The following is a 13,709-nucleotide window of genomic DNA, read 5'->3' as shown; positions in this document are numbered from 1 at the left end:
CATAAAATTTACCACTATAGGCATTTTTAAGTGTACAATTCAGTGGCATAAAACACGTTTATATCATTGTGCAACCATCAACACTATTCATTTTCAGAACTTTATCATCATCCCAAGCTGCTGTACTCATGACACAATAACTCCCCATTCCCACCTTCCCCCAGCCCCTGGTAACCGCCATTCTACTTTCTTTCTTTATAAATGTATTCCAGGTATCTCAAATGCATTGAATCATATAATGTTTGTCCTGTGTCTTACTTACTTCAATTAGGATAGTGTTTTCAAGGTTTGTCCAAGTTGTGAAATTTATCAACATTTTATTCATTTTTAATGCTGAATAATATTCCATTCTACACATATACCACATTTTGTGTATCCATGCATCCATTCCTAAAAGGGCACTTGTCTTGTTTCTTCCTTTTTGCTGTAATAAAGAATGCTGCGATGATCATTCGGATACAAATAGCTGTTTAAGTCACTGCTTTCAATTCTTTTGAATACACCTAGAAATGGAAATGTTGAATCGTGTGGTAATTAAATGTTTAATTTTTGAGAAACTACCATGCAATCTTCCACAGTGGCTCTGCCATTTTACAGTCCCATCAACAATGCACAGGTTTTCCAGTTTCTCTGACATCCTCACTAACACTTATTTTCTGTTCTGTTTTTTATAAGTCATTCTAGTGTGTATGAAGTATCTATTGTAGGTTTAATTGCATATCCCTAATGATTAGCAATGTTGAGCATCTTTTCATGTGCTTATTGGCCATTGTATTATCTTATTTGGAGAAGCTTCTAATTAAGACTTTTTTTTTAACTGCTCCAGTCAATGAAAAGGAAACTTTATTGAGGCCCCAGGGCCTTGGGCCTTGGGCACGAGGCCACCCTGCGGTCAAAGGATAAGCCAGTGGAGGGGCTTTATTTAACCTTCTTCTTGGGGCACAGGTTGTTGGTTTGGCCTCACTTCTTCTTGAAGCAGTTGACGGCACGGGAGTGCAAGTGAGCATAACACTTGTGGCAGATCTTGTTGCAGGTGTATTTCTGAGCGAGCTGGCGGAGGGAAGGCTCAATGATGCTGCCTCACAGAGAAAGCACCATGTGCAGGGTGGACTCTTTCTGGATATTGGATATTGTATTCTGACGGAGTGCAGCCATTCTCCAGCTGTGTGCCTGAGAAAATCAGATGCTGTTGGTCAGGCGGGATGCCCTCCTTGTCTTAGATTTTGGCTTTGACATTCTCAGTGGTGTCACTGGGCTCGACCTCAAGGGTAATGGTCTTGCCCATCAGGGTCTTCACAAAGATCTGGATCTCTGAGTCTGCTGCTTGGCCACCTCATTGAAGAGAAAGGGCAAGCCTTTTTTTTAATTGGGGTTTTTTTTAGGGGGGCATTGCTATTGATTTTGCTGAGTTGTATCAGTTCTCTGTACATTTTGAATAGCAATCCTTTATCATACATGATTCACAAATAGTTTCTCACATTCCCTGGGTAGCCTCTTCACTCTGTTGATAGTCTCCTCTGATGCACAAAAGTTTTTATTTTGATGGACTCCAATATATCTATGGTCTATGCTTTAGTGTTATATCCAAGAAATCATTGCAAGTCTAATCTCATGAAGATTTTCCTCTGTTTTCATCTAAGAGTTTTGTAGTTTTGTGAAGCAAACTCACTTAGAAGGACAGCATGGATAGTGGAGTGCAGTTTATTACGCTGGCAGGTCCGAGGCAAAGTTTCCTTTTTAGCCAGGGACCCCGACTGATTTTTGTGACAACCTTTTATACCCAAAGTGTATGTGCCCAAGTCCACATCCCCAAATTCTCTAAAGTCCACCTGGGACAATGTTAGTAAGAGATGCAATCAGGTTACAGCCATAGATTTACATTCTAAAGCTATCTTGACATACAGTTTAGTCTATATCAATAAACATTATTAAGATTACATAGTGGACAATGCTTTCCTTCTGGCTCTGGGAGATCTGGGTACAGGGTCTGCCTGTTTTGGTTTTTATCCATCTGGGAAGCCTGCTTGGCTGTTAGTATTTTATCTCTATGGCCTCCCTGATATGCAGTCCAAAGTTCACCAAAGTGTAAGATGGAGCTCCTTTTCTTTTAAAAATGGAGTGAGTCCAGTCAGGGCAACCTGCTTCTTTCCTTCTTCAGTTTAGTTTTTATATTTAGGTCTCTAATTCACTTTGAGTTAGTTTTTGTGTAATACATATTGTAAGGTAAAGGTCCAACTACATTCTTTTGCATGTGGATATCTAGTTTTCCCAGTACCATTGTTGAAAATACTGTCTTTTCTTCATTGAATGGTCTTGGGAACCTGTCAAAAGTCACTTGACCAAATTAAAAAAAAAAAATTCACTTGACCATACATGTAAGGGTTTGTGTCTGTGTTCTCTACTCTTTCATTTTGTCTATATGTCTGTCTTTGTGCCAGTACAACACAGTTTTGATTAGTGTAATTTTGTAGTAATTTTGAAATCAGAAAGTGTGAGAATGTCCCAGCTTTGTCCTTCATTTTCAAGATTGTTCTGGGGAGTTCCCTGGTGTCTGATGGTTAGAATTTGGCACTTTCACTTGCAGTGCTCCAGGTTCAATCCTTGGTCTGGGAACTGCGTGTGCTTAGTCGTGTCTGACTCTTTGCGACCCCATGGACTGTAGCCCGCAAGGCTCCTCTGTCCATGGGGGTTCTCCACGTAAGAATATTGGAGTGTGTTGCCATGCCTTCTTTCAGGGGGTCTTCCCAACCCAGGGATTGAACCCAAGCCTGCACTGCAGGCAGATTTTTTACTGTCTGAGACACCAGGGAACTGAGGTCCTGCAAACTATGTGGTAAGGCCAATATTAAATAAATAAATAAAAATTAAAAATTGCTTCACACACACACACAAAGCTTTGGGTATTTGGGATCCCTTGAGATTCTATCTAAATTTTACGATGGGATTTTCTACTGCCACAAAAAATATCATTAGAATTTTATAGGGATTACATTGTATCTGTAGACCACTTTGGGAAATATTCATATCTGAACAATATTAAGTCTTCCAATCCATGAACATATGATGTTTTTCCATTTATTTATATCTTCTTTTCTTCAGCAATGTTTTGTAGTTTTCAGTGTATAATATACTCATGTTAAAATTTTAACATATGTTGAGTATTTTCCATATTCTTAAGTAAATTATTTGTGAATATGATTTTTGGTAGCTGTGTAGAATCTCATCAGAGAGATGCTCTATAATTTACCTAGTTAATGCACTATGTTGGACATTTCATTGGAATCTAATTTTTCACATTGTAAAGAGTGTTCTGATAAAATGCCACTGTGCATAACATTCTCATGTACCTTTAGCTATTTCCTTTGGACAAGTTCTTACAAGTGGAACTATTAGATCAAAGAAGTGAAAATTCAGTTCAATTCAGTTGCTGAGTCATGTCCAACTCTTTGCGACCCCATGAACTGCAGCACGCCAGGCCTCCCTGTCCATCACCAACTCCCAGCGTTCACTCAGACTCACATCCATCGAGTCAGTGATGCCATCCAGCCATCTCATCCTCGGTCATCCCCTTCTCCTCCTGCCCCCAATCCCTCCCAGCATCAGAGTCTTTTCCAATGAGTCAACTCTTCACATCAGGTGGCCTAAGTACTGGAGTTTCAAATTTAGTATCATTCTTTCCAAAGAAATCCCAGGGCTGATCTCCTTCAGAATGGACTGGTTGGATCTCCTTGCAGTCCAAGGGACTCTCAAGAGTCTTCTCCAACACCACAGTTCAAAAGCATCAATTCTTCGGTGCTCAGCCTTCTTCACAGTCCAACTCTCACATCCATACATGACCACAGGAAAAACCATAGCCTTGACTAGACAGACCTTAGTCGGCAAAGTAATGTCTCTGCTTTTCAACATGCTATCTAGGTTGGTCATAACTTTCCTTCCGAGGAGTAAGTGTCTTTTAATTTCATGGCTGCAGTCACCATCTGCAGTGATTTTGGAGCCCAAAAAAATAAAGTCTGACACTGTTTCCACTGTTTCCCCATCTATTTCCCATGAAGTGATGGGACCAGATGCCATGATCTTCGTTTTCTGAATGTTGAGCTTTAGGCCAACTTTTTCGCTCTCCTCTTTCACTTTCATCAAGAGGCTTTTTAGTTCCTCTTCACTTTCTGCCATAAGGGTGGTATCATCTGCATATCTGAGGTTATTGATATTTCTCCTGGCAATCTTGATTCCAGCTTGTGCTTCTTCCAGCCCAGCATTTCTCATGATGTACTCTGCATATAAGTTAAATAAGCAGGGTGACAATATACAGCCTTGACATACTCCTTTTCCTATTTGGAACCAGTCTGTTGTTCCATGTCCAGTTCTAACTGTTGCATCCTGACCTGCATACAGGTTTTTCAAGAGGCAGGTCAGGTGGTCTGATATTCCCATCTCTTTCAGAATTTTCCAGAGTTTATTGTGATCCACACAGCCAAAGGCTTTGGCATAGTCAATGAAGCAGAAATAGATTTTTTTCTGGAACTCTCTTGCTTTTTCCATGATCCAGCGGATGTTGGCAATTTGATCTCTGGTTCCTCTGCCTTTTCTAAAGCCAGCTTGAACATCAGGAAGTTCACGGTTCACGTATTGCTGAAGCCTGGCTTGGAGAATTTTGAGCATTACTTTACTAGCATGTGAGATGAGTGCAATTGTGTGGTAGTTTGAGCATTCTTAGGCATTGCCTTTCTTTGGGATTGGAATGAAAACTGACCTTTTCCAGTCCTGTGGCCACTGCTGAGTTTTCCAAATTTGCTGGCATATTGGGTGCAGCACTTTCACAGCATCATCTTTCAGGATTTGAAACAGCTCAACTGGAATTCCATCACCTCCACTAGCTTTGTTCATAGTGATGCTTCCTAAGGCCCACTTGACTTCACATTCCAGGATGTCTGGCTCTAGATGAGTGATCACACCATCGTGATTATCCAGGTCATGAAGATCTTTTTTGTACAGTTCTTCTGTGTCTTCTTGCCACCTCTTCTTAATATCTTCTGCTTCTGTTAGGTCCATACCATTTCTGTCCTTTATCGAGCCCATCTTTGCATGAAATATTCCCTTGGTATCTCTAATTTTCTTGAAGAGATCTCTAGTCTCTCCCATTCTGTTGTTTTCCTCTATTTCTTTGCATTGATTGCTGAAGAAGGCTCTCTTATCTCTTCTTGTTATTCTTTGAAACTCTGCATTCAAATGGGTATAGCTTTCCTTTTCTCCTTTGCTTTTCGCTTCTCTTCTTTTCTCAGTTATTAAAGGGCTTTTTTTGGAGGGGAGGAGGAATGAAGTCTTTTTTATTTTGGTAAAAAAAAATAAAACACATAACATGAAATTTATTATTTTAACCGTTTTTCAAACACATAGTACAGTGAAAGTGAAAGTCGCTCAGTAGTGTACAATCCTTTGCGACCCCATGGACTATACAGTCTGTAGAATTCTCCAGGCCAGAATACTGGAGTAGGTAGCATTTCCCTTCTCCAGGGCATCTTCCCAATCCAGGGATTGAACCCAGGTTTCCCACATTGCAGGCAGATTATTTACCAACTGAGCCACAAGGGAAGTCCAAGAATACTGGAGTGGATAGCCTATCCCTTCTCCAGTGGATCTTCCCAATACAGGAATCAAACCAGGGTCTCCTGCATTGAAAGCGGATTATTTACTAACTGAGCCATCAGGGAAACCCAACTCTTTGCTACCCCATGGACTATACAGTCCATGGAATTCTTCAGGTCAGAATACTGGAATGGGTAGCCTTTCCCTTCTCCAGGGGATCTTCCCAACCCAGGGAGCAACTATTGCTAACTATTCGGATGTTGCTGTGCAGAGATCTCTAGAACTTTTTCATCTTGTCGAACTGAAAGGAGATTTTAAAATACTTGTCCATGGTGATTTTGTTTTTTGATTTTGGTCACCACTTGAGGCATGTGGGATCTTAGTTCTCCACCCAGGGATTGAACCCTGCATTGGAAGCGATGAGTCTTGACCACTGGACTTCCAGGGAAGTCCAGACAGTGATTTTAAAAATATGGTCCTATGATTTTAATTTTTTCCTCCTTTCTTCTTCTCTATAGTTTTCACATTTCTATAAAATTAGGATTTTTGAGACAAACAATGTGGGAAAGTCTTAATAAACTTATGTGTTTCAAATAAAATTTTTCAAGGCAAATAGTTTTTTGGCTTTAGGCTTAAGTAACAAAAGTCCAGACTGAGGAATGAAACAGGAAGTATCACAGTTGTATATAATTGAGGACAAGATCTTTCTAAAGCAGTGGTTTGCATCCAGGGTTTATTTTGCTCCCCCAGGGGACATATGACAATATCTGGAGACATTTTTGGTTGCCATAACCATGAGGGTAATGCCAATAGCATGTAGAGGATTGAGACCTGGGATGCTGCTCAACATCCTCAAATACAGCGGACAGACCTGCACAATTGAGATTTTTTTGACCCAAACTGTCACAACAGTACGAGGTTGAGAAAATCTCTTCTAAAGAGTGGAGCACCAGAAGAAGCTGGTGGAGGTGGGGTGGGAGGGGTTTAAGGGAAAGAAAGAAGATTCCAGCCTGTGGAACCAGAATATTAACCAGAGAACAACCAGGCTTGTCCAGGAGCCAGGGGAGGTAGAGAAGGGAGAGTCTTCACAAGATTGTAAGATTATAAATCTGTTATATTTGCATATAACCTTGAATTTGCACACAGCTAGAACTAATTAGGACTTCCCTGGTGGTTCAGATGGTAAAGCGTCTGCCTACAATGCGGGAGACCTGGGTTCAGTCCCTGGGTCGGGAAGATCTCCTGGAGGAGGAAATGGTGACCCACTCGTCTTCTTGCCTGGAAAATCCCATGGATGGAGGAACCTGGTAGGCTTCAGTTCATGGGGTTACAAAGAGTTGGACACAACTGAGTGACTTCTCCCATTCACTCACTCAGAACTAATTAGTCAAGGCTATGGTCTTTCCAGTAGTCTTGTACAGATGTGAGAATTGGACCATAAAGAAGTCAGGCCACTGAAGAACTGATGCTTTTGAACTGTGGTGTTGGAGAAGACTCTTGAGAGTCCCTTGGACAGCAAAGAGACCAAACCAGTCAATCCTAAAGAAAATCAATCCTGAATACTCATCAGAAGGACTGATGTTGAAGCTGAAACTCCAATACTTTGGCCACCTGATGTGAAGAGCCCACTCATTGGAAAAATCCTGAAGCTGGGAAAGATTGAGGGCAGGAGGAGAAGAGGACAATGGAGGATGAGATGGTTAGATGGCATCACTGATTTAATGGACATGAACTTGGGCAAACTCCGGGAGATGAGGAGGGACAGGGAAGCCTGGCATGCTGCAGTTAATGGGGTGGCAAAGACTCAAACATGACTTGGACTGAACAACAACAACAGAACTAATTAGGCTTAGCCCCTAATTTGCAAAATTATTGGTTAAATAAAAAGTTAGTGTGTGACTAATAACCACCATGAGCTGCCTCATGAACTCCAGAGTTGGGAGCTTCCTGGGAGACACTGGCTGCATCTGGAGGTGACCCTGGTCCACTCAGTCTCCAGGGAGCAGAGCTGAGCCAGGCGCATGACAAGGGCTTCCTGGGGTCCAGTGCCCCCCACCTTTCCTCCCTCCAACGTAATGTCTGCTGCACCCACTCCTCAGCCAGGAGGATGGGAGAAGCTTCTCTCAGGGGAAAATCCCATCCTCCTTCAACCTCCTTCCTGTGCAGAAGGCAGGTGCCTCTGTGTCCCACATCCTCACACCAAGGAAAAACTCTCTCATCTAGACGCCCCGCGCTGGGGCCCATCCTGACCGCTGACCTGGTCACTATCCCGTGTTGTTCCTCAAAAAGAGATCACTTAGAATGTTTAAAAGATAAATAAAATATTTCATTACAAGTGTTAACCCGGTTAAGCGCTTTTGCTCGCTTCCCATCTCCTGAATAGGCTTCATTTAAAGGCCCCAGAGGCACCAAGTGACAGTTTTACGCGGGTCATCAGTTCGAAAGCTCTGGAGAGTCTAAGAGAAAACATACAGTGAGTCCCCCACCCCACCCCCGCCGTCATTATATAGAAAAGAGACAGAAAGGAAATCCTCCTCACCCGGGGGCCCCTTTTGTGTTGTTCCTGCCAACGCAGCAGCCCTCCCGCTATATAGACCGCGCGCCAGCCGCACCGCACTGAACTCCATCCCCGCGTCCAGCAGCCATGGGGAAGGTGAGCCCCGCGCCGGCGGGAGGGGCCCGCAGCCCGCCTGGAGGCCAGGCCTCTGAGCCTCTCCTTCCCTTCCTTGCAGATCACCTTCTACGAGGACCGGGGCTTCCAGGGCCGCCACTATGAGTGCAGCAGCGACCACTCCAACCTGCAGCCTTACCTGGGCCGCTGCAACTCCATCCGCGTGGACAGCGGCTGCTGGATGATCTATGAGCAGCCCAACTTCCAGGGCCCCCAGTACTTCCTGCGGAGGGGCGACTACCCCGACTACCAGCAGTGGATGGGCCTCAGCGACTCCATCCGCTCCTGCCGCCTCATCCCCCACGTGAGTCCGGTCCCCCTGGGCCTGCCGTGACCTCGGGTCACACCGATGCCCTAGAGCTGTGGTCAGACTGTAGGACGGTGGCCTTCCTTTGCTGGTTCTAACCAAGTTCTCTTTTCCTTTATAATCTCTCTTAATTGAGAATGCAATGCCCTTAATTGAGATTGTCTTTTCCTTTGCTAATATAAACTCACCTCTACTGGGGAAAAGTGGGGGTATCTGTTCAGAGTGTCTGTGCCACAGACAATGAACTCCTCACACTCCAGTGGTCTTAGGCTAGTCCCTGGGCTATTTGTCTCTTTCCTCACCTGTAAAATGGGGCTACTAGGGCGGCTAATTCATAGAGCTGTGATGAGGCGGATAGGAGATTGCCTGGTACCTGGCAAGCCACCCTTCCCCCTCCAGATATTGACTACTTTGAACAACCAGGGTCGCTCAAGTCCTGCTTTTTGATTCAGCAAAACAACTGACCAGCAATGTGACTCTATGAGCTCCTGCAAAGCCACTGCTATCCAAATAAAGCCCAAGCAGCCTGGAATTCCACAGTTAGGGATGCTATAATTTGACTATGACAGAGTCCTGTGGAAAATGTACCACTTTGGGTAACTTTGAAAGATGCTCAGAGGATTTAATGCCTTGATAGAACCCAGACTGGCATTAGGAGCTTGGAAATCTCAGCTTCCACCTTCCAGTGCTGACTCTTCTGATTACAGCCTGAAAGCTCTAGTCATTAGTTTCTCATAAAAGAAGACAGAATGGTTGCTCCACGTGTGTCAGGCTATTGTGAAGATCAAAATTAGGTAATGGACATGTGAACCCTTTGCAAACCATGGAAGGTGCCTTATTGGTAGTTTTTTTATGCCTCAGAATGAATTGTTTATGAGAACCTTTGCTAAGGAGGGTTTGATGGTAGAAAAAGGAAGACTGAATACGTACCTGCTGGGAAGAAACAAGCAAATAAAAGCCAAGTGCTCTGAAGAGACAGACAGGATTCACCCAAGACTAACAGCCTCCCTTCCATTTCCCTAAACGTCTTATAATCTATTGATCTAGACAGGCCTGCCTTATGATTTTGAGTTTCTGTTTTTATCAATAACCTTAAAGTGTTTTCCTGAATCATATGTTAGATCTGAGGACTGAAAGCTAACCATTACGATGGCTCTTGCTTTTCAGGACTTCAGAAAAGCAGGACTCAAAGCAGAAAGGAAGGGATTAGGAGATGTCTGGTCTGAACTGCTACCAATCTATGCCTTACTCTGGGGAAATCAATTCTGCTTCCTCTCTCTCCAGCCTCTTCTAAAGCTACTGAGATCCAAAATAATGCCTTTTGCCAGGGATATATTTGCCTTTTAATTTTAAAATCTAATTATTTTTATATCCTTCAAGGAGAACTCCAGGCCACCATAAGTCAATGGTCTTTATAAAGGAGAGAACAAAAATTATATATAAAATTGCTACCCAAAAATGGTACTAAGTAGTTTCTAAATATGGTTCATGTAGGTTGTGGTCCTAGAAAACTCTAGGGAGCACCATGCATATCCTTTTTATTTTGGCCACACCCCACAGCATGTGGGATATTAGTTCCCCAGCCAGGGACCAAACCCACACCCACTTCATTGGAATGGTGGAGTCTTAACCACTGGACACCAGGGAAGTCCTGTGTATCTTGATCTATGTGAATGGCCCTTGCTTCAGTTTTACACTATGCATTCTACCCAACTGTATACAGTTGACCCTGGTGTTGGCTGTCTTTTTGTCATCTTTGATATAGAAAAAAATTTTTAATGCCCATTTCCCCCAGGGGTGTGAGTGATTGGTGGCTAAAGACTAGGTTTTCTGACTTTTGCCATCTGCTGATTGCTGAACCCACAGACCAGTTCCCACAGGCTGAGGATCTACGAGCGAGAGGACTACCGAGGCCAGATGGTGGAGATCACGGAGGACTGCTCCTCGCTCCATGAGCGCTTCCACTTCAGTGAGATCCACTCCTTCAATGTGCTGGAGGGCTGGTGGGTCCTCTATGAGATGCCCAACTACCGGGGGCGGCAGTACCTGCTGCGGCCGGGGGATTACAGGCGCTACCACGAATGGGGGGCTGTGGATGCCCGAGTGGGCTCCTTGAGGAGGGCTGTGGATTTCTATTGAAATATTTTTACTCTACCTTTTTCTCTATCTGGAAGCTAATAAAATATTTCCTGTGTGTTTCCTGCAGTTATGTAGCCGTCTTTTCCTTTCAGACTCCTTGGGTGGACTCAGCAAAACGAAAGCTAGGAATAATGTGCTTTTTCTCACACATGTCAATAGAAAACATGGCTAGCAGTTAGAGGGTCTGGAAAGAATGTCTGGGTCCAAACACTTACTTACATCCTGGCGTGTGAAGTCAAGTGGGCCTTAGGAAGCATTCCAAAGCTAGTGGAGGTGATGGAATTCCAGCTGAGCCGTTTCAAATCCTAAAAGATGTTGCTATTTAAGTGCTGCACTCAATGTGCAGGACTGGAAAAGATTAATTTTCATTCCAATCCAAAAGAAAGGCAACTCCAAGAATGTTCAAACTAGCATACAACTGCATTCATTTCACATGCTAACAAGGTAATGCTCAAAATCCTTCAAGCTAGACTTCAGCAGCACGAGAAATTCCATATATACAAGCAGGGTTTAGAAAAGGCAGAGGAACCAGAGATCAAATTACCAACATCCATAGGATCATAGAAAAAGCAATAGAATCCCAGAAAAACATCTACTTCTGCTTCATTGACTACACTAAATCCTTTGACTGTGTAGATCACAACAAACTGTGGAAAATTCTTAAGGAGATGGGAATACCAGAAGACCTTACATGCTTCCTGAGAAACCTGTATGCGGGTCCAAAAGCAACAGTTAGAACCAGACATGGAATAACAGACTGGTTCAAAATTGGGAAAGGAGTATGTCAAGGCTGTGTATTGTCACCCTGCTTATTTAACTTCTGTGCAGAGTTCAGTTCGGTTCAGTCGCTCAGTCATCTCCAGCTCTTTGCGACCCCATGAACCTCAGCACGCCAGGCCTCCCTGTCCATCACCAACTCCCAGAGTCCACCCAAACCCATGTCCATTGAGTCAGTGATGCCATCCAACCATCTCATCCTCTGTCGTCCCCTTCTCCTCCTGCCCTCAATCTTTCGCAGCATCAGGGTCTTTTCAAATGAGTCAGCTCTATGCATCAGGTGGCCAAAGTATTGGAGTTTCAGCTTCAACATCAGTCCTACCAATGAACACCCAGGACTGATCTCCTTTAGGATGGACTGGCTGGATCTCCTTGCAGTCCAAGGGACGCTCAAGAGTCTTCTCCAACACCACAGTTCAAAGCTACATCATGCAAAATGCCAGCCTGGAGGAAGCACAAGCTGGAATCAAGATTGCCGGGAGAAATATCAGTAACCTCAGATATGCAGATGACACCACCCTTATGGCAGAAAGCAAAGAGGAACTAAAGAGCCTCTTGATGAAGGTGAAAGAAGAGAGTGAAAAAGCTCGCTTAAAATTCCGCATTCAAAAAACTAAGATCATGGCATCCAGTCCCATCACTTCATGGCAAATAGATGGGAGAAAAGTGGAAACAGTGGCAGATTTTATATTCTTGGGCTACACAGCAGACACTGACTGCAGTCATGAAGTTAAAAGACACTTGCTCCTTAGAAGAAAAGCTATGATCAACCTAGACAGCATATTAAAAAGCAGAGACATTACTTTGCCAACAAAGGTCCATATAGTCAAAGCTGTGGATTTTCCAGTAGTAACGTATGTATGGGAGAGTAAGACCATAAAGAAGGCTGATCATTGAAGAATTGATGCTTTCAAATTGTGGTTATGGAGAAGACTCCTTTGGACAGCAAGAAGTTCAAAGCAGTTGATCCTAAAGGAAATCAGTCCTAAATATTCATTGAAAGGACTGATGCTGCAACTGAAGCTCCAAAACTTTGGCTACCTGATGTGAAGAGCTGACTCATTGGAAATGATACTGATGCTGGGAAAGATTGAGGGCAGGAGAAGTGGGCAATGGGGTAAGCTAGCCCTTCTAGCATTTTTGTGTCTCACTTTTCTAATTTGTAAGAATGGAAGTAATAATATTTTTCACGTCATAGGAATTAAATGTAGTTTAATGCAGTTTTTAGTCCTAAATCTCTCACGACGAATGGCGTGCACAAGCACTGGAGTCCTTAAATTTCACTTGCATACGAACCACCTGTGGGGTGGGTCTAGGAATCTGCCTTTTATCAGTTGTCCCAAGTAATTCGATTGCAGGTGATCCTCAACCTACTATTGATACTTTGAAAACACTAATATACAAGGTCCAGATACTCAGTAATAACTAAGGAACACTTACATATAAGTACTTACTGTATAGAAGTTATTTCCCAGGATGAAAGGTGAGGGAGGTAGGGAAGCAAGATGGGGAAGAAAAAGCCAGCTCAGCTGGGTCCCTTGAAGTGTCCCAGAGCTTGGATCTTACTTCTGAGTTTCTCCCACCTGTGCCGGGAGCCAGCGTGAGGAACTCCGCCCATGGCAAAGGTCATGAGGAACGAGGCTTGGCATACGCAAAGGCATAATCAAGCCTCAGGAAACCCCCTGTTCCCGAGCATCTACCCCCAAACCAGAGTCTGTTTTATGCTCTCACATACACCTCTGACTTTACAGGGGGCTCTCCCCCATAACCATTTCTCTCGGAGAAGGAGTTAACTTGCAGCTCCAAGTCAATAAAAATTCTTGGGCGTGACAAGAGTGTTTCAGCTTACGGACTCCTCTGAATGTTATCTAGCCCACCTGTATAGGTTCGTCCGGCCACATGTGATTGTTTACAGCCTCCCAATCTGAGAGGCGCAAGATGTTTTAGACTTACTAAAGGCAAATTATTTTGGGGAGTTAGAAATTATTAGTATAGTGGGTTGGTTAGGAATTATATTGGTGAAGGGTTTTTCATTTGTTGTGTCAATAATTGCTGCTAATTCCCTGCTCTGGGTGGGACAAGGATGTTTCAGGTCAAACCTCTCTGCTGACAGACTAGCTTGTGTGACATTTTATCAGGATTATCCATACTCCTGCCACATGATTGTTTACTACCTCTCAACCATAAACAGCACAGAGAGTTTTGGAGTATTTTGAGAGTCTTAATTAGCAT

General features: G+C 43.5%; 1 protein-coding gene and 1 pseudogene across 1 annotated transcript; one reads left to right on the top strand and one right to left on the bottom strand.

Moving 5' to 3' along the window:
* Positions 1 to 918: 918 nt before the first annotated feature.
* On the bottom strand, positions 919 to 8,210 carry LOC138076322 (ubiquitin-ribosomal protein eL40 fusion protein-like; annotated as a pseudogene).
* Positions 8,211 to 8,227: 17 nt separating this feature from the next.
* On the top strand, positions 8,228 to 10,700 carry LOC138076493 (gamma-crystallin F-like). Its single transcript, XM_068968682.1, has 3 exons — positions 8,228 to 8,236; positions 8,316 to 8,558; positions 10,428 to 10,700. The coding sequence occupies exons 1-3, from the start codon at positions 8,228 to 8,230 to the stop codon at positions 10,698 to 10,700; spliced, it is 525 nt and encodes a 174-aa protein (XP_068824783.1).
* Positions 10,701 to 13,709: the final 3,009 nt, after the last annotated feature.

The sequence above is a fragment of the Capricornis sumatraensis genome, chromosome 3 (genome assembly GCF_032405125.1).
Source record: "Capricornis sumatraensis isolate serow.1 chromosome 3, serow.2, whole genome shotgun sequence".
NCBI classification, from domain to species: domain Eukaryota; kingdom Metazoa; phylum Chordata; class Mammalia; order Artiodactyla; family Bovidae; genus Capricornis; species Capricornis sumatraensis.
Note: the sequence above shows the minus strand (reverse complement) of the source record. Positions and strands in the feature narration are given on the sequence as shown.